Source organism: Dipodomys spectabilis, unplaced genomic scaffold (genome assembly GCF_019054845.1).
Source record: "Dipodomys spectabilis isolate Male_0828 unplaced genomic scaffold, ASM1905484v1 ptg000125l, whole genome shotgun sequence".
Lineage (NCBI taxonomy): Eukaryota > Metazoa > Chordata > Mammalia > Rodentia > Heteromyidae > Dipodomys > Dipodomys spectabilis.
Genome location: NW_024870802.1, coordinates 1030408 through 1050027, shown reverse-complemented (window position 1 = coordinate 1050027; position 19620 = coordinate 1030408). Strand labels below are relative to the sequence as shown.

The window sequence follows — 19620 nt, the reverse complement described above, 5'->3', positions numbered from 1 at the left end:
GTCTACCTCTCTGACACCAGGCCTCCATCAGGTGAACAATCTCTGCTATATGTTCCCACCACCATAAAGTGCTGTCTCACTACAAATGCAGACAGAACCATACAACCACAGAATCAGCCCTCTGAAACCATGAGCTGAAATAAATAGTTCTTTCCTTTGACTTGTTCTCTCAGGCATGTTGGTCATAGCTATGGAAAGCTAACACACATCTCTGAACTAAGATTAGCCTGTCTCAGAAGGTTATTGTGTGTTAAATGAATAGAGCCTGTGTAGCAAGAGACACAGTTGCAGATTCGACATCAATATAGTTGACTTAATTACAGCATCTGAACCCATTCAGCTTAGGTGACTGTTTTCTTAATCTATGTCTATTAGCTTGTCACACCTATTATAGCTGGTATCTATGAATGGATCCATCTATAAGTGGTTGAAGCCATAGTATACAGAATTTCAATCTTTTGCATGTATGAAGCTGTTACCTAGACATTAGAAATCTTTTCCATAAGTGCTCACAGCTTTCTAAACTAAACCCCACCTACTGGATGGATCCATTTCACTCTTTAATAGGGAGGCCACCTGTTTGGTCCTCAGTGGAATTCTGGATAATCAAGTTTCAACTCTAGGGGCTGGGAAAGTGGCTCAGTGGTAGAGTGTTTGCCTTGCATGTATGAGGCCCTGGGTTCGGTTCCTCAGCACCATATAAGCAGAAAGAGCTGGAAGTGGCTGTGGCTCAAGTGGTAGAGTGCAAGTCTTGAGTTGAAGAGCTGAGGGACAGCACCCAGGCCCAGAGTTAAGGCCCCACAACCAACAACAACAACAACAAAGAGTTTCAATACTAAGGGTTGACCCAGGACATAATCCTGTTGCAACCCTATGTTCTCACCATGGCAAATGATGAGAAGTAGAGAAAAAAAAAAAAGGACAAGGGGTCTTGGAATCTAAGATGGCTCACAACAAGGTGCACTACTCAGCCAGCATCCTATGGCTTACCTATGGAAGACCCTCAGGCTCCCACCACAAAGAAGCTATATTGAGTCTTTCTTGACAACAAATTCATAACCAACAGTTGGACAGAGCTGTCCAACTCTGTCCAACAGAGCTATCCATAGCACTATGGTGACACCCTTTGGCATTCTAGAGAAGAGAAAGACTATCTATCAATGTGTTTGTTTGGAAAGCATCTCTCCCAGTAAGACACTAAGCAGAGCCAGGTGCCTGCCAGGCAGTGCCACGGTGATTAGTCTGGCTCGTGGCAGAAACTTGGTGGGTCTCCTATCACCCAATTTATTTCCCCCTGGAAGTGTCCCAACTTCTGCAGACAACCTTATGGTCCTGACCAGCAGCTGAACTGGCTGGGCACAAAGTAGACATACATTCACATTGTCTCCATTCAGAGATCTCAGAAACAAAGGTACACACACATGCAAGTCTTTTAGCCCCAGATTATCTCAGTCATTGAATGTGACAGTTCTCAGATCTCCAGGCATCCTGGTACAGCCATACTGGGGTGGGGGGTGGAGGGGTCCAATGTGGGCTCCTTTCCTAGTCATTCAGAGACTTCATTAACCCTGCTCACTCACTGTCTCAGGAGAACACCAGCAGTTTTTCCCAGAGACCACATGACTTGGAAAAGGCAGCGGCTTGCACACAGAAATGGATCAAAAGAAGCTAGTCATGTTCCAGCCAGACACTAGATTTGAGAAAGTATAAAACTATGCAGTGCATTTCCCTAAATTGTTCTGTTTTGGAACATTTTTTTCTAATAAAAATAGGTTCTGTTATTTACAGTAACACGTAATGGGCTTCTTGATGTTATTTTTTAATGAAGTAATGGATATGTAAACATTCCTCTGGCTTTGATCTAATAGAGCCCAAAATCAATAGATTTAACCCATATGAACAAATGTCCTTTGGGATCTTCAGTGATTTTCAAGCGTATAAATAAGACCAGAAACCAAAAAGTTAGAAAATTGCTGCTTTAATGAGCAATGGGATGTATCTGCTGAGTACTTAAGTCTTGTCTTGACAAGATGCAAGGCAGCGCACTTAAACATCTTTGCCTGAAAAGCCAAAGAGAGTCACCTTCAGCATTGAATCCCATTACCCAGAGGGTCTGCAAGTCCTGTAGGTGGTTTACAAGACAAACACACTTCCCACAGAAGTGGGCCGACAGTGTTGAAGAACAGGGCCTCTGCAGCCCACCAGCCCTTCTGGGCTCAAATTCCCACCAAACCATTTGGGTGAGGTGGTGGGATCTCAAGATCTCACCTCCTCAACCCTCACGCACTTGGGAGGATCAGACAACGCCCACTCCCGGGCTGCTGTAAAATGCTCAGCACAATGCCTGGCACAGAGTAAATGTCAAATAAATGTTGCTCATGACCACCCTCCCCACCACTATCACCCATACATTCCTACCATGATGCCCCGGCTTCTGCACATGCTCAGTGCCTGAGTCCTATAGGACCAGCCCGTCTGTCGTCGTCACCTCCACCCCCCCCACCCCTTCCACCCCCATGTATGGCCTGCTTCCCAAAGGATGATGGGATGACTCACATCCAAGGAGGAGGTAGGTTCACAGTCAGCCTCCCTGAGTCAGTCGCTGCCCTTTGCCGGATCCCTCGTATCACTGACTCACACCCAGCTTTCAAACGGCCCCTTATTTAAGGCTACTTGGGGGTCACTGAGGCAGCACGTGCCCATGAGGCTGCCACGGGTCCTCCCTATTCATTCTCAATAATAGCATCTTACCACACCACGGCCAGCAATCTCTTGGCCCAGCTCCACTCACATTGTACTGAGTAGCTTGGTACAGCAATAATTGTATATTGTACACAGAACAGATTCTTCTGATGATACGTGGTCCAAATACCTCTGGACTTTGTCTGTCTCTGCCTCCAGCCGCCAATTTTTTTCCTCGTGGCACAAACAGTACAAAGAGTGATATATAAAGCTTAGTAATACGCCACATGAAACAGCACTGGCATTTCCACATCCGTGGTGTGGGTGCGTAAGTGTGAAGCAAGAAGAATCTGTGTCCTCCACCACCACCACCCCGGCCCCCCACCCCCACCACACAAATCCTATTTTAAAGGTTGACTGTTAGGGGGAAATGTTATACTTGGAATCACATCTTTCTCCATTCTGGAGAAGGATATTGAAACATATTGGAGAGTGTTTTCTGCATTCAGTTTCAGCTACCTGATGATGCACTTGCCTCGTTTAATGCTTACCTAGCCCTGGGGAAATGGAGCCAGCCATTAACTCCATTCACAGAAGGGAAATTGAGGCTCAATTTGCCCCCATCATTAAGTGTGATGCAAAAAGTTAGGTCCACTTCATTCATGGACACATCCATTGATTACACCTGCGGAAGGGGAGAGAAATCCCCAGATGTCTCCTCCAGTCCTGGTTTGGGACTTTCCACATTAATGGTTCTTTTAAATTTCTTGTTTTCCTTGGATGCAAAATTTTCTGCATAATTAATTGCCTTTGGAAATTACAGAGCCATTTCCCGTTCACTGAACTGGAAATACACCTGCCAGCACGCCTGCAGGATACCTCGCTTGAGGTCATGCAGGGGGTGGGGGTGGGGAAACAGGACTGCAGATCTGTCTGTGAGACCTGGGCCCACCCTACCCTGAGTGGGGTTGAGGTGGTGGAGAAGGGCTGAGGCAGGCCCCCAGGGCCAGGACCCTGGCATGAGAAGAGCCCTTGCTGGCCAAATCTTGCTATCAATGGGTCCTTCTCAAGTCAACAGATGCTAATTAAACACAGGATATGACAGTCTCCCAAACCAGAGAGGACAAACTTCTAGATAAGAAGTGGAGACTACTCTGGGTCAGGGACTGTGTGTGTGTGAATGTTTATATGAATTACAAAATGTGCATGACCATGCCGGGTGCCAGTGGCTCACGCCTGTCACCCTAGCTACTCAGGAGGCTGAGATCTGAGGATCCCAGTTCAAAGCCAGCCTGGGCAGGAAAGTCTGTGAGACTCTTATCTCCAATAAACCACTAGAAAACCAGAAGTGGCACTATGGCTCAAGGGTAGAGCGCTCACCTTGAGCTGAAGAGCTCAGGGACAGCGCCCACGCCCAGAGTTCAAGCCCCACAACCCCCACCCCCCCACACACAAATGTGCATGACCAAAAAAGAGCGAGAAAGAGAGAGAGAAAGAAAAGAAACACTTGCCTGTGTTGGGGCCAACACAACCTGAGCTTAGGGATCAGTGTGCTGCCAGCGCGGGACCCTGTCAGGGCCTGCAGGCCCAGATAAGGGCTAATCCCTGTGGAATACTGGGCTTTCCCTTCTCCCTGCTCTTTAGCCAATCCGATCTCTTGCACAGTGGTTGAAACTGCTTGGGGGAAAAAAATGACTGCAGGAAATAGAAGCCCCCCTTGCTCTTGGAACTGGGGGGAGGCAAGGCATGAAACCTGTCTGGCTGACTTACATCTGAGCTGGAGGAGGTAGGAGGCTGGTTTTCTATGCATGTAAACTCCACTGCTGCTAGTGGAGAAAATGGCTGGTGGGCAGGGCAGAAGGGCTTCTTTGAAGAGGAATGAAAGACACAGAGCAGCTGAAGAGATTGATCAGGGTATCTCTCAGCTGACCAGTTTTATCAAAATACCATATGAAGACCAAAGAATGAAAGATTTTCCCCACCCTCACTCTTCTCCACACTTCTGGGAAAGACCCTGATGTCTCCCCCCACCCCACCAGGCATCTTCCACATCCCTTCCCAGTGCTCCATTGAGATGTAATCCACAAAATAGAAGACAGTTTCCCTATGATGAATGAAATGACCACAGGGCAGGGGAGAAGGCAGAAAGGCAAATGCCCGGATGATCCCAGCAAGGGACATAACCACGGATTATTTAAAGCTGGTGTCACTCTGAGACAGGAAAGAATTCATCTGAGAGTGAGATGCATGACCAGGTCCCTCGTGCCCACCGCCTTTGGGAAGGTGAGAGACGAGGACTCTACAACTCAAATGGCAATGCAGCAAGGAGCTAAAGATCAAGCTGGGTGAACCTGAAGCTGGCAAGACAGGCATGGGACTTGCCCGTCTAGGGCTCTGGCTGTCATGTAGATTGTGCCTGGAGTAAACAGTGAGTTAATAATAATCATAATCAAAAAGTCAGTATGATCTGGGAGGATTTTTTTCCTATTTGTAGAAACAACTCTTTCAAATCCAGTAAGCTGTCACAAAGCACCCACTCCGTAATAAGCAACGAGCGCTCAAGAGGAAATTAGATAAAGTAGGAACTTAATGAACATGTATTACCTGAGTAGCTCTTTTATTTTTTTTTAAATGATGCTAAGAGGCTGTGATGGACATTATGTCCTAGCTCTGTGAAAATGGTCTTTATAACCGATGCTGTCTTAGTTACTGAGCCATAAAGAATGTCTGGGCTCAGCGGCTGCGGAGGATCATCATTCTGGCTGTCTGGAAATAAAGGTAGGAAGACTGAGCAGTATAAGAACATTGTATTCTTGTCATGAAAGGCAGTCATTTGGAACTAGTGATAGAAACCATGTCTCCGACTTAGCAAGCCTGGGCTTGATTCTCAACTCCTTCACAGGAAGCTGTGTGTGCTGGGCTAGCCTATTCCCTTGACTCCTCTTACAGAGTAGCTGGGTTGATTGTGGATGGTGTTGGTTCAGTGTGTAGCCCAGGGCTGCTCACTTTACTTTTTTGCTCTTGTCAGCACAGCCCTGAGCTTCTGTCCTGTGACAACCACTCTGCTCTCTTCCACACCTCTCATCCGCTGACCCAGTTCACACGGTGACCTCTCCAGGCAGCCTTGCTGAGTTAACTGTTCTCACAAAGCACCTTGCACGATCTTGACCACAGACTACCACAGCTGGCTTGAGTGTGCTTGCCTTCTTCTCTGTACTATGAATGAGATAGCAGGCCATTATTCTTGATACAATAAGTACAGGATGGATGGATGGATGGATGGATGGATGGATGGATGGATGGATGGATGGATGGATGGAGAGATGGTGGGATGGAGGGACAGATAAATAGATGAGCAGATGGATAGATAGACAAGTGGATAGAATGAAAAGACAGACTCCTGGATGGATACAGAGGGAGTCATAACTGGGAAGAAGTATAGATGGAGGGATAGGTTACTTGTTAAATCCAATGTCTCTCTAACTTCGTCCCTGAATAACTGACAGATGACCACTTCCCTTTCTTTTTGTCTTAAGAATCCATTCCTTATTCAGTTTTGTCAAGGTCTTTGCTTGGTTGTTCAAACCCTGACCACTCTAAAATCTTTTCAGACATTTACACCATAAACCCAAGATTCCCCTGGCTCAAACTTTGGCTTATTTCTCTTCTCACCCACTTTCCCGAAGGAACAAACCTACCATGCATCTTCAAAACCAAACTTATGTATGGCAGATTCCAAAATCTATACCAGGATTTCTGCCTCTTCTCTGGGATCCATTTATGTTCAAATGTATTCGTTCCCTCACTGAGAACCTGTTTCAGGGCCCCTATCGCCCCTTTCTCATTCCATATGTTCATATGTTCCCGTTGTATTTCTCATCTAGTCCACCCCAGTCTGGCCTCCAGACCTCCCCAGACTCTTTCCCACATGGGTTCCTCAGACACTCTAGGCCTTTGATGGAGAAAAGCTAACATCTCAGCATGGCACCAGAGGCCCTCAATGCCTTGTTTCTGCTACACGTGAGTTCACTTTTTTTTTCCTGGAAAGCCCTCTAGGCTCTCAGCCCCAGAGATAGGAACTGAACACAGCTCCTGAGATGTTCCCCCAAAGAAACAGAGGCTTCTAGACTTGCTTGACAGAGCCAATTCGATGACATCCTTCTTTTTTCCCCTTCTTTTTATTCTTTTTGCCTTTGTATCTGAATAGAGAAAAAGAAACTTCTGGTGCCCATCTACCCACCTGGATCCCCCAAATCAGCAAATATGCAAATGAGGGAGGGGTGACACTGCTCAAAAAGAAATTACTCCTTCCTCGACTTACGTAACTGGAACCCCTCTGTGTATCACCTTTACAATAAAAATTTAATTTAAAAAGAAAAACCTGTCTCCAAGTTGAGAGTAACAGAGTGACTCAGGGGATTCGGACAGTTGGAAGAGGAGGGCAGGGAAGGACAGAGAGGCTCAGAGCTTGGGCAGACACAAGGAGAGGCCAGCTACAGACAGGGTGAAATACAGTGAATCTAAGTCAGATGGGTTTTAGTGACAGGAGCCGACAAATGGTTTCACCCCAGCTTCTGTCAAAGAAAAGATAAGGAGAGATACAAGGCCAGGAGGTGGGCAGGCTACAACTGGTTCACACTTGATTCACAGCTCAGATCACTGCAGAGCACAGCAATAGAGCTCTGATAGTGCTGAGAGGTGCTAAATGCCACACATGTGCTGGGACACAGGCTGGGGGAGGAGGCCCAGAAGATTCAGCGAGAAGAATGCTTTGTGTACCTGATAAAACCGGGGAAGACATGGGTGGCAGCAGATGTCAAGAGGACATCTTTGCCCTCCTCTCCTGGTCCTGATGAGTCTCAGGCAGTCACGTTTGCAGGACTCTTCTTCCCCTGCAGTGCAGACTAGGTGGTAAGCAGTGCTCACCGGTGATGGACATTCAAAACAGGCCACTGGGCATGCTGGCTGCATTGCTAAAATACAACTCAGGTCATCACTGGCCACGAAAACTCCTCAAATGAACTGGAAATAGAAAGTGTTCTGCCTGTATTTTCTCATACTCCCGAACCTTTGCTTTCCATGGTTCAAAAGTTTGCATTGTCTAATTGCTGCTCTCCATTTGTGAATGAATCAATGTAAAAGAAAATGAAGTGGCAAATTAATCTAGCCATTTTGTTTTAGATGTTAATTATCCTTTGGCTATTTTCTCTTGCTCTTGCTACAAGTCAAGATGAGACCAGATGCAGTGTGTAAAATCTAGTTTTGATGCCGAAATTTAAGCTGGAGAAGTGGGAGATGTTCTTGATTTCGGAGCACCCCCAGTTTGCTGTGCAAAAGATGTCTAATTCTAGGGATATAAAATACATTTCTCACCTCATAGAGGTGCACTCCTATTGTCAGACGAAATAAGCCATTAGAACACAAATTTACTGCTTTATTGTGTGATATGTTTCCCTAATTGATACAGCTGACAAATGAACAGTAATACATTTCCTTTACATATAACAGGAATGCAGCCCACAATGGCAAATGAGGTGTTGGTTTGAGCAGAGGCTGAGAAATCTCAGGTGCTACTCTTCTGGAATTGTATCAAGGGACACCTTCCTGATTCTGCTAAAACCACTCCAGGTTTCTAGGATGCAATTACAGGATCCTGGGTCCCAAGAGAAAGAAAGGAAAAAAATACCCTTGGTGACTTAATCAAGTCACAATGTTCAAAGCCTCTAGGGACAAACAGCTAGAAAGGCTGGCAGAGGAGGGATTTCGAGCAGGCCACCAAAGCCTTGGGGACAGATGGCATCATGCTCCTGACTCATTCCATTCTAACCTTCATCATTACCGGTATCTTTCTAGAGGAATGATATCCTTGACATAGCACTGCTAGATGCAAATACAACACTGGGTTTCCCCTAGGAGTAGGCTGCCAGGAAAGAGAGAGCCTGGGCTAATGCCCCAATTAGACAGCTGCCTCAGGCTGGAGCTCCTCAGGACCTATCCCCCGGGTCGTAATATCACATAGTTTGGGCAACAATGGCTACATGTATAAGGAACCACCAAGGATGTGCAGAATGCGTGTAGAATGACCAAGACAGCCACAGTAGCCACTAAGCATGCACTGGGCTGTTCCCCACCAGAAGTGTGTTCGGTAGCAGTTAATGGCTCCAGGCGGTGTGAACCTCAGGCTCTTGCCTTGTTTGGTATTGGAAGCAGAATGGGTTGTACTCTACTTCTGATTTCTAGACAGAAGCAGAAGGGGTGAGCTCTAGGGGTAGGTGCTAGGGCTTCTGGCTCTGAATAACTATGGCATCTGAGTGATTAATTAGGAAAATAAAAGGGACAGAAACAAATCTGTGGCATCCTAAGTCAGTGCATAAGTGCAAAGTTTTTCCTGAATGTCAGAGTTTGGGAGAAAGCAAGGCAAGGCATATGTCTATGTGTATGAAACAATTTGCATCAGGAACAAAGACGCATACTTCCTTCTGGCCAAATTCATCCTTCCAGGCAGTAAGGAAAGCAAGCAGAGCAAAACTGGCAGGGGAGACAGTGTGCTCCTGGGGAGAGGTGTGAGGCTTTTAAGTTTCATCACAGCCTTCTAATAACACCTCAGTGCGTGCTTTGCTGGAGACAAGCTTGGAGGCCTGAACAGTCAAGCTCAAGCCTTCCCCTAGCACCCCAAGAGGCAAAGAACCTGTCAGCTTTCCTAAAAGAGAAAAAGGAAAAAAGAAAACAAAGTCAAAAGGAAAAGCTCAAGTTGTTTCTCATCTGTTTGAAGGCAGAAGGCTGAGGAGAGCCGGGTTTTGTGCCGAGGCACCGTGGGACCTTGGGGAAAGAAACCTGAAGGCCCGAGAACAGGAAAATCTTACTTTCGGGGAAGTTTTAATGAGCTTGAGCTGTTCTTTGATAGGCAGTGATGCTAAAAAGGAAAGTGCGAGCTTTCAAAGAGCGTGGTGTTTAGGATGCGATTTTCTCTCTTGCCATCTCTTCCTGTTGGGAATATTCAGATGAGGCCTTAAGCATCATAGCGGTAGGAAGGAGGGGAGAAGGTCTTTAGCAGAGAACTGGAAGAACCCTGGCTTTTGCCAGTACCAGCCGCTGCTCTGGGTAGCCACCCAGCTGCCTCCTTGAGATGGATGAAGGGAGGGCATAAAAAGCATAAAATTAAAGACAAGATTACTAAAAATCTCATGGAAGAAAACATCACTTGCCAACCTAGCAGCTCAAATTACATTTACCACTTTGGCAGGGAGGGGGTAATCATGAGTAATAAGTCTAGGCTCTGGAAAGAAATTACCAACTAAATAACATAACAACGGGTAACACCAAAAGAAGTCCCTGATTTACCTCCCCAGAAAAGACTCAAGACAGGACACAAAGCCCATCAATCACATGGAGACAGATTTCCCTTGGTAAGGCCCCTGGGCACCCTAGCTCTGGATCTCAAATAGTCTCTCAGTCACACCCAAAGCTAGAAACGTGACCATACTACAAACACTGTCTTGAGGTACAACTCAGTCCAGGAAGCCTTTACCCCATTGCCTGAAGCTGCTGTCTGCTTTATGCCAAGATACTTGATTGAGATGCTCAGCTACTATGCAAGGGCTGTCTTATGCCCATTTTACATTTCTTTCCCATCAGTGGGTCTATTCCTGCTATTAGGGGCATCTCTATTAATTCATGGAAAATGTTCTTCCACCAAGATAGTATGAGCCCCCAGAAGAGTAGCTAAACCATCCTATTATCTGCAGGTTCCTGTTTCTTCCTCCACCAGCACCCTCCAATTCCCCAAACTCTCAGCTATTCTTCCTGGCTTAGCAAGAAAGCAATCTGATTTAAGGAATTCATATCAACCCTCTAAGGAGACTCTTTTTAGAAGAGCAAGGCAGGGAATGCAATTTAACTGCTCAGAATCAGCTTTGGACCCATGTAGGAGGGTCACAGATCTTCTCTTAGAGTCACTATATAATACATTTGTGAGAAGACAAGGCTCTACCATCTCTCCACTTTGTGACCATTGCTGGATGGGCAGAAATTGATCTACTGCTCCAGTTTGCCCCCTACAGCCTTCCTTCTCTAGGTAGGACCAAAAGTCTAGGCTGGACGTCTGATACAACAGTAAGTAGGAGAGCATCTTAGAGAGAAACTGTCCGAATTTAAGCCAATAAGATTCTAGAAATTAAATCCTACTTACAGGAAGAGAAATTCCTTCTGCTCAAAGGTTAACAGAGCCAGGCACAGGGGCTCATACCTGTAATCCTAGCTACTCAAGAGGCTGAGATGTAAGGATCTCAGTTTGAAGCCTGCCTGGGCAGAAAAGTTTGTAAAAATCTTTTTTAAATACCTTTTTTATTGTAAAGATACTGTACAAGGGGGTTACAGTTACATGAGTAAGGTAATGAGTACATTTCATATCGAGCATTGTTACCCCCTCCTTTGTTTTTCCTTACCATTCTTCCCTCCATATGTAAGAGTCTTATCTTCAATTACTACCAAAAAAGCTGGAAGTAGGGTTGTGTTTCAAGTGGTAGAGTATCAGTTTTAAGGAGAAAAAGCCAAATGAAAGCCTTGAGTTCACCCAGTATTGGCACACATGTACACATAAAGGTTAATTGGTCTAGTATTTGGTGGTATGAGTCCTAGGATTTTCAGAATCCCTGCTTCTTCCCATGTGTGCATCTTGAGCCAGGCTCCCAATTTCTCTCCCTTTGCTGTTCATTGGTTTCACCTGTGGTGGGAGCTCCTTAAGACTTCCTGGCTGACTGGTTTCCTGGATTTCAGGCTTGCTGAGGTCCTGCCTCTTACCATGATTACTTCCAAAACACCCATCTATGCTCCTAGCCCGCAGTCACTACAGCAGAATGGACTAGTGGCTAAGAGAGTAAGGAAGAAGCTGGGCCTGGTAACTCACCCGTGTAATCCTAGCTACTCTGGGGGCTGAGATTCAAGGATCATGGTTCAAAACCAGCCAGAGCAGGAAAATCTGTGAGGCTTTTATTTATAATAAACTACTCAGAAAAGGCCTGAAGTGGTGCTATGGCTCAGTGGTAGAGCACTAGCTTTGCGCAAAAAGGAGCTCAGGGATAGACCCAAGCCTTGATTTCAAGCACCAGGGCTTGGACAAAAAGAAGAAGAGGAAAGAGGATTTGGAGGAGTTGCACTTCAGGAACACCTGACTCCTACTATGCAAATTGTCCATGTGATGCTTGGCCACCTGAGCCCCTCTTTATACAGCAGATGCACTGCCTCAAGCTTCTTAATCCAGATGAAGGAACATCACACTCAAATGAGGGTTGTACAGATAATGAGGATTTCACATTTCTTTGGTTACTATTAGAGCTGGTTTAAGGAACAGAACCTCATTATACCAGAATAAAGCAAACTGAACAGAAACTCATAAAAACAGATTCCTTAACATATATATATATATGTATGTGTATGTATATACATATATATACATATGTATATGTATATATATATATATATCTTGCTGTCTTTTCTTTTTCTGTGTGTGCCAATATGGGGTTTCGAATTCAAGACCTGGGTGGTGTCCCTTAGCTTTTCACTCAAAGCTAGTGTTCTACCACTTGAGCCACAGCTCTACTTCCAGATTTTTTGGGGGTGCTTAATTGGTGATAAAAGTCTCATAGACTTGGCTGCCCAGACTGGCTTCGAACCGTGATCCTCAGAGCTCAGTCTTCTGAGTAGTCAGGATTACAAGCATGAGCCACCAGTGCCCACATGTTCTTTGGGCTTTAACAATGAGGATCATATAAGAAAACAAGTGCCTAGTTACACTCTCATCTACTTGCTTACCTGCCTAACAATTACTGAGCATATAGGATTAAGTCAGGGCTGGCATGGAAGCCTCTTGGATCCTGCCCTGAGGAATAGGTGTTAGCGAATGTGATGCCTTGCCTGAATCTCCGGCCCCGGATTGGGCCTGCTTTTCTGAACAAGGCACCAATACAGCCTGTCTGCAAAGGCTTGGTATCTTTTATCAAAATCTACTTGCTTTGATCAACAACTGAACTCAACCCCAAAGTTCTTGAAGGGCATGCATCAAATGATCCACACAACACTGGTCCCCTGTGTGCTGAGCTGAAGGGGACTTCTCACTCACCCCAATCCTACGTTCTTTTATTCCACATGAAGAATATGTCCACAGACTTCTTCACACATTGAAATATAACAATAAATGGCCAATAAGGAAAAATTAGTGTATGTTTTCAGTAATACTCAGCCTCTGATGGGGTCTGTGGATTGGAAGAGGGGCTGAGCTGGAAGGTATGATCTCTCTAGCCACAAAATGGAACAGACCTGGCTGTTTTCAATGTTTCCCTCCCCAAGGCTAGACAGCCCTCACTCCCATTGGCTCCTTATTTCCAGTTTTCTACCACTGAACATTTGAGAGACTCCATGTCTCTGGCTATAACTCTTCTCTTGAGTTGCTTGACCCCTGGAAGCCACTTAGGTCTTGAAGAATGGGCTCATGCCTGCAGTTCTCTTCACCCAGGTGGCTCCATGACCTGAGAAGTACTCATTCTGAAGTATGCATTTTAAAGCAGGTATGGCAATGCATCCCTGTAATCCCAACTACATGGGAGGTGGAGATAAGATTTTGATATGAAGCTAGCCCAGGACCTCCTGCCCCCTTCAAAAATAAAGAAGTTAGCATGGCCTTGTCTCCAGGAATAGTGTCCAGGACAGAAAGTGTTAAGACTTATCTAAAAATGAAACACTTACTTTAAACAAAAGGCTCAAGTGGTGGGTCACAACTTTAAATTGAGTAATGCCAACCAACCAACAAACCACAAATAAGAGCCATGTTGGAGGGGTGGAAGTCAGATCTCCTAATGCATTCAGAGAAATGGCCCTGGACTGCCTCTGGCCTGGGAGACACCCAGGGAGCTGAAGCCTGGCAGCTTCAGCCACCAACAGGGCTGAGCGTCATTAATCATGGCCTTGCCGGCGTGCTTACCTGCAGATGTAATTTGTCTTGCAGGAGTCCTGCAAATTCAAGCAGTTGGGCTTCTCCCGCTCTTCATAGGAGCACACGGGCACGATGGTCTGGCGTCGCCGCTCAGTGCAGGCTATGTCCCGGCAGGAGCAGAAGAGCATTCCATAGCTGTGCTTAGCCGGGACCTTGTCAAAGAACTGCCGCAGGGCCTTGTGACATTTGCGGCGGTTGCAGACTTCGTTGGACATGCTGGTGGTGCAGGGGGTGATGTATGCAGATCTGTACTTCTTGCAGGTGTCATCCAGGTTGCAGGCCTTGGCCGCATCCAGGCAGTTGTTCCCTTTGGGAATATGCTCCACTGCAAAGCAGAGAAAGACAGGGGTGAACATGGCGCTGGCTCCACACCTGCTCTGCGTTCACTGAGAGCTGAGCATCCACTGGGCCACGCTGGCAGCTCTAGAACTCCAAGGCATCTTGAAGCTAATACTTGAATGATTCATGGCAAGGAGGAAGTGTGTTAAGAGCGGGAGATGCTAGGAATCTGCTACAGCACACAAGCCCCCTGGTACTGCTTCAGTGTCTAAGTAGGAGCCATGGAGTGAGGACAGAGGGACTCAGGCACCTGCCCAGCTACAAGCAAACAAGGCGACAGGAGAACAGCCCCAGCTCCTGCCCAGTAAACTGAAATTAGGATCAAAGAAAACAGCAACAAATTATATACTTGTTCGTGATACAGTATATAAAATGATATGCTGAATGAAAGTATAATTGCCATGCAATCCTCCAGGAATATAATTATGTAATAAATGCATATAGTACATACTAATTACTATATGATTACAGAGTAATTACATGGTTATTTGAGCCCAGAAGACAAAATATTATGCCAGCCTCTCTAAACAGGAAGAAGCAACTACAACGAAGCTGTATTTAAGTTTCTGCTCACAGGCCATTGGAAGAAAATCAGAATAAATCAAATAAAAAATCTGCAAACCTCAATTACCACTTAACACACCACATACAAAACGTCGGCTCTTTGAGTATTGAAGTTTCCAATGAGGAAAATTTAGTTAGGATTTGGGGATCGAATTTTAAGGGGCTAAAGCATATGCTGTCTTCTACTCAAACCTTCTGTGCCTACACTGCCTGAAAACCAGCACCCCACCACCATGGGACTGCTCTTGGGCAGTCCAGTCTAGAGAAGAGCATGGAGGAGCTGGAGTCTACTGGGTGGCTCAATGTGCTGGTCAGGACCACAACAAAATGGCAAAGTTACAAGTGAATGGACAAAGAATTAAGCTCCAGACCTATAGAGAGAGGTTTTCTTGCAGAGAGAGTGATGTGAATGGAAACCTTCCAGAGTCATCCACAAAGGTGGCTCACTGAAGATGCCAAGTAAGTGTTCAGTGGTCCTCCAGAGAGGGTCAAAGAGGCAGAGGGGCAGCAGACCATTGTGGAGCAAACACAGCTGCAGAATCAGACAGCCCAGCAAGGTCCACTCAGGCCTAAAGCCCCTCTGTGGATTCAAGGACTCTTTTACATGCAACCCCAGTTGACAAGGACAGTTGAAAAATTACCAGAGGCTAGAAAACTGGCGAGAGAGGAGAGGGCTACACCAATACGGTTAGCGTCAAAGTAGTTTTGCAGAACAAATCATCCTTGACCTCAAACTAGTATCATTAGTTTGAGTTTCAAACTTTCATTTGCTTATTGTTGAATTTGTATGTGTTACTTTTGTAGAAAAATGAGGCTTTTGTGTTCATAAGTTTTAAATAACATAATAAAATTAACAAGCTAACATAGGACAGCTACTTCCTCTGAAAGTAGTTAATAATAAAATGCAAGCCTTAAAACACTGGCCTAGAGTGTAGCTTTCTTCTTTTCTCTCCTGGGTCTCAGTTTGAGTGAGTGTACCTTTCTGTTATCATAATGTTGTTACCTTTTTAAAGTTGTTTAAAGTATACAAACTATTAATTAAGTTTTTCTTCTTGATGTTATCACAAAAAGAAAAGCAATATTTTAAAGGAAAAGCGGTGTATGAAATAGAATCACCAAACCCTTTTATGTCTAAACCAATTGCTCTAAGTTAACTTCATTTAGCAGAGGGTATGATTTAGCTTCACTTTCTGCTGATTCTGTTTTCATCGATATATAAGCCTCACCAGAGCACTATCTTTGTTCCATTATTTCAGGGCCTTTGACAGATTCCAGAACATACTGCCTGGCACATTTAGTGGGACAAACCCAGTGCACTCACTCCCAACTCACAGATCAACAACTGCCTCCCCCTTTCTATCTGAATCTCATTCATATAAACCATTTTTGTGATCCTTCCAACTTGATATAAGACCAGCATGACCCCAAATAGAAGAACCCAACAAAAACACAAAAAAGAAAGCAATAGAATAATCCTCTTTACAAATACAGGTGCAAAATTCTCCCCCAAATCTTAGTGAATGGTATTTAGCAATGTATAAGAGGATAATGTTTTGAGACCAACTGGGGCTTATGACAAGAATCCAAGATTCATTTAATACTCTAAAAATCAATGTAATTCACCACATAAACAGAGTGCAGAAAAAAATCCCATAGAATTATTTGTCAACAAAGAAAAAGCAGTCAATAAATTTCAACATTCATCATAAAAAGTGCTCGGTCTACCAGGTACCAGTGGCTCACACCTGTAATCCTAGCTACTCAGGCTGAGATCTGATGACTGGAGTTCAATGCCAGCCTCCACAGGAGAGTCCGTGAGACTTTTCTTTCCAAATAAGCACCAAAAGAGCTCAAGTGGTAGCAAAAATGTTCAGGGATAGTAGCCAGGCCTCAAGTTCAAGCCTTAAGACTGGCACAGAAAAATAAAGTAAGTGCTCAGATCAGCAAACTAAGAATAGAAAAGAATCTCCACAATCTGACTAAGGGAAGCTATAAAGACCCAAAGCTACAAATCACATCTCATTGTAAAATACCATTTCCTCTAACATTAAGAACCTCTTAGACTCAATACTGGATAAGGGGTCTTATCCTTTGAGATAAAGCAGCAAAAAGAAATAAGAGATATAGAAACTGGAAAATAAGACATCTCTATTGGCAGATGACTTGGAATATTCAAAAGCAATTGCCAAGCAACCACTAGAATGAATAAGTGAATTTAGCTGTTGAAGGATGCAAAGTTAATATGCAATACTCACTTGTACTCTTTTGAGTTTACAAGCCTATTTTTCACTAAGCAAAATAATAATTGCATATATTTATAGAGTACAAAGTGTTGTTCTGGTATATACTTGACCTTGTGAAATGATTAAACCAAGCTAATTAACATATTCTTCACTTTTATATGCTAGCTGCAAAATATAACAATTCGAAATGTAATTTTATTTGTAACAATACCAAATAATAAACATATAAAGCACTTAGAAATGAATTTTAACACAACATATGCAAGATCTCTGGAGTGAGCATTTAAAAGCACTGCTGATAAAAATTAGAGACTTAAAAAATAGGAATATATACAATGTTCATGGATCAGAAAACCCAACATTATTAGTACGCTAATTATCTGCAAATCCTGATGTTTTGGGATTAGCATACAGATTTTTACATTTATATGGAAATGTAAAGGACATAGACCAGACAAAGCAATTTGAGAAAGAATAATAAACTTGTAAGAATTACACAAATAAGACTTCAAGATTTACTCATGAAGTTATAGTTATCATGAGTATGACATAACACAAGCATAAATAACAGAGAACCAAGATATAGAAACACAGCAAATAGGTAGAACCATTTGATTTTTGACAATGGCACCAAAGAAATCCAATGAAAGAGAAAAAGTCTTTGCCACAAATGGTACTAGGTTAATTTGTCATCAGTGAAAAATAAAACAGAAAAAGTGTTACCCCTACTTCACATTAAATATAAAATTAATACAAGATGCATCACATTAAGTATAAAATTTAATATAAGATCCGTCACATGCATCACATTTTTTGTTTTAAAAATAAAAGCCAAAATTTGCCGAGTACTTGGTGGCTCATGCCTGTAATCCTAGCTAGCTACACAAGAGGCTGATATCTAAAGATCGCAGTTCAAAGCCTGCCCAGGCAGGAAAGTTCATGAGACTCTTATCTCCAATTAACCACCAAAACCAAAAAACAAAAAACAGAGTTGTGGCTCCAATGGTAGAGCTCTAGCCTTGAGGGTTAAAAAAGGAAAAAAGAAAAGCTCAGGGACAGTGCCAACACACACACACACACACACACACACACACACACACACACACACATGCACGCACGCACACACACACACGCACACACAGAGGCAAGTATCAAACACTTAAATGCTGAAACATTTAAAGGAGGTGTGATTATGTTTCCAGTTTAAAAACTAAGAAATATGGATACATGGACTGGACACATCAAATGTTAATGGTAGAATCTAGCTGCTGGGGATGTGTTAACTAGAAAACGTTTTCATTCTCCTATATGTCTGTAAATGTTCCTAGTAAAATATTGGAAGAAAATAAACTCATGTATACCTTATTGTTACTCTTTTAAAATAGGTCTCACCTGGACAGTTTTGTACAGCATATGGAAAATAACTCTCAGCTTTTCTCTCCCTTTCACCACCCTACCTAGTTGCTCATAAACCCATTTCTAACTCTCCCCTGGGCCCTAGTGCCACATATCCTGCTGCAAAGACATTTAACATAAACACTTAAATCACAGGGCACATAAATGAGAGTGGAGTGTCTGCCTGGTAAGAAGATTGATCCCCTATACCTATGAAATGGATCCCCTACTGCACAAAAATGCTGCTTCCATGGCTGGAGGGCAGAGGAGGGAGGAGAGGGAGGATGGCTGGATTTACTCGCACATAGTCACACCCAGCTCTCCCCCAGCCAGCTCGCACACTGAGGGGTGAGAACAGGAGCGTGCCTGTGTTTTATGATCTGGGCACAGGGTCTTGCTGCTTGCTGGGGAAGGCTTCAGAACAGCTTAAACATAACTTTCAGCGCCCAAGTCCTCTGCACCGCTCATTTTAGAGCTCAGCATTAAATGTGGTTCCCCCCCACCCCTCCTCTCCACCTCTAATCTCTGCCTCCATCTGCTGTTATTCATTCTCTAACTTGGTAGAGTGTCTGGGACGCTGTCTGAATGGAAATGTTCTCAGAATGAAGGCTGTTTACTAGAAATCCTCCGGGGGGGGGGGGGGGGAGCGGTGCATATGGGAGTGGGCTGTGTTTGGATAATGTTCCTCTCCAGCACGAGCTCACACAGTATTATGGAGAATGCCATTTAACCAGCTTTTCCTTCCAAAGTTCGACACAGCCATGTCATTGTCATTACTTTGCAGGTTACAGATTACTTCCCTTACCATCCCAGCAGCCCTCTCCAGCCAGCTGGCATTGCATCTTCCTTGAGTTCTTGGGCATGGGCATGAGAGGGATCACATTCACCAAAACTGGAGGACCAGATCCCATACCTTCGAGCTAAAGGGTCAAGTGTTTCCAGAGAGCTCTAATAGATCAGGAGTCAGGAATTTGGGTCCAATCATCTGAAAGTCTTTGTATAAGTCAGATTTGTCTATTGTGGGCTCAATTTCCCATTTGGAGATCAGATGTGTAAGGTGCTTTCAACCCTTAAAATTCTTGATGTTACCATATAATTTGCCTTTTCTGATTACAATTCATGTAGCTGATAAAACAATGGCAGGGGGCCTCTTTAATGTCCATTTGTGGCATGGGGAAGGAGGCAGGAAACGTTTTGCTCTCTTTTTCTAGTTCTTCCTACTTTAACCTTGTTATATTAAAATAAATCCTTGCCAGGCATTGGTGGTTCATGCCTATGATCCTAGCTTCTCAGGAGGCCGAGATTTGAAGATCAGAGTTTGAAGCCAGCCTGGGCAGGAAAAATCCATGAAACATCTCCAATTGATCACACCAAAAAAGCTAGAACTGGAGCTGTGGCTCAAGTGATAGA

General features: G+C 44.2%; 1 protein-coding gene across 2 annotated transcripts in view; it reads right to left on the bottom strand.

Annotated features, from left to right (window-relative positions):
• Nucleotides 1–19620, bottom strand: part of Gfra1 (GDNF family receptor alpha 1) — a 199701-nt gene that overhangs the window by 50633 nt on the left and 129448 nt on the right. For both annotated transcript variants that reach the window (XM_042689528.1, XM_042689529.1), the window contains one exon: nucleotides 13658–13994. In XM_042689528.1, the coding sequence (XP_042545462.1) occupies nucleotides 13658–13994 (337 nt within the window). The remainder of the gene's footprint in view (nucleotides 1–13657; nucleotides 13995–19620) is intronic.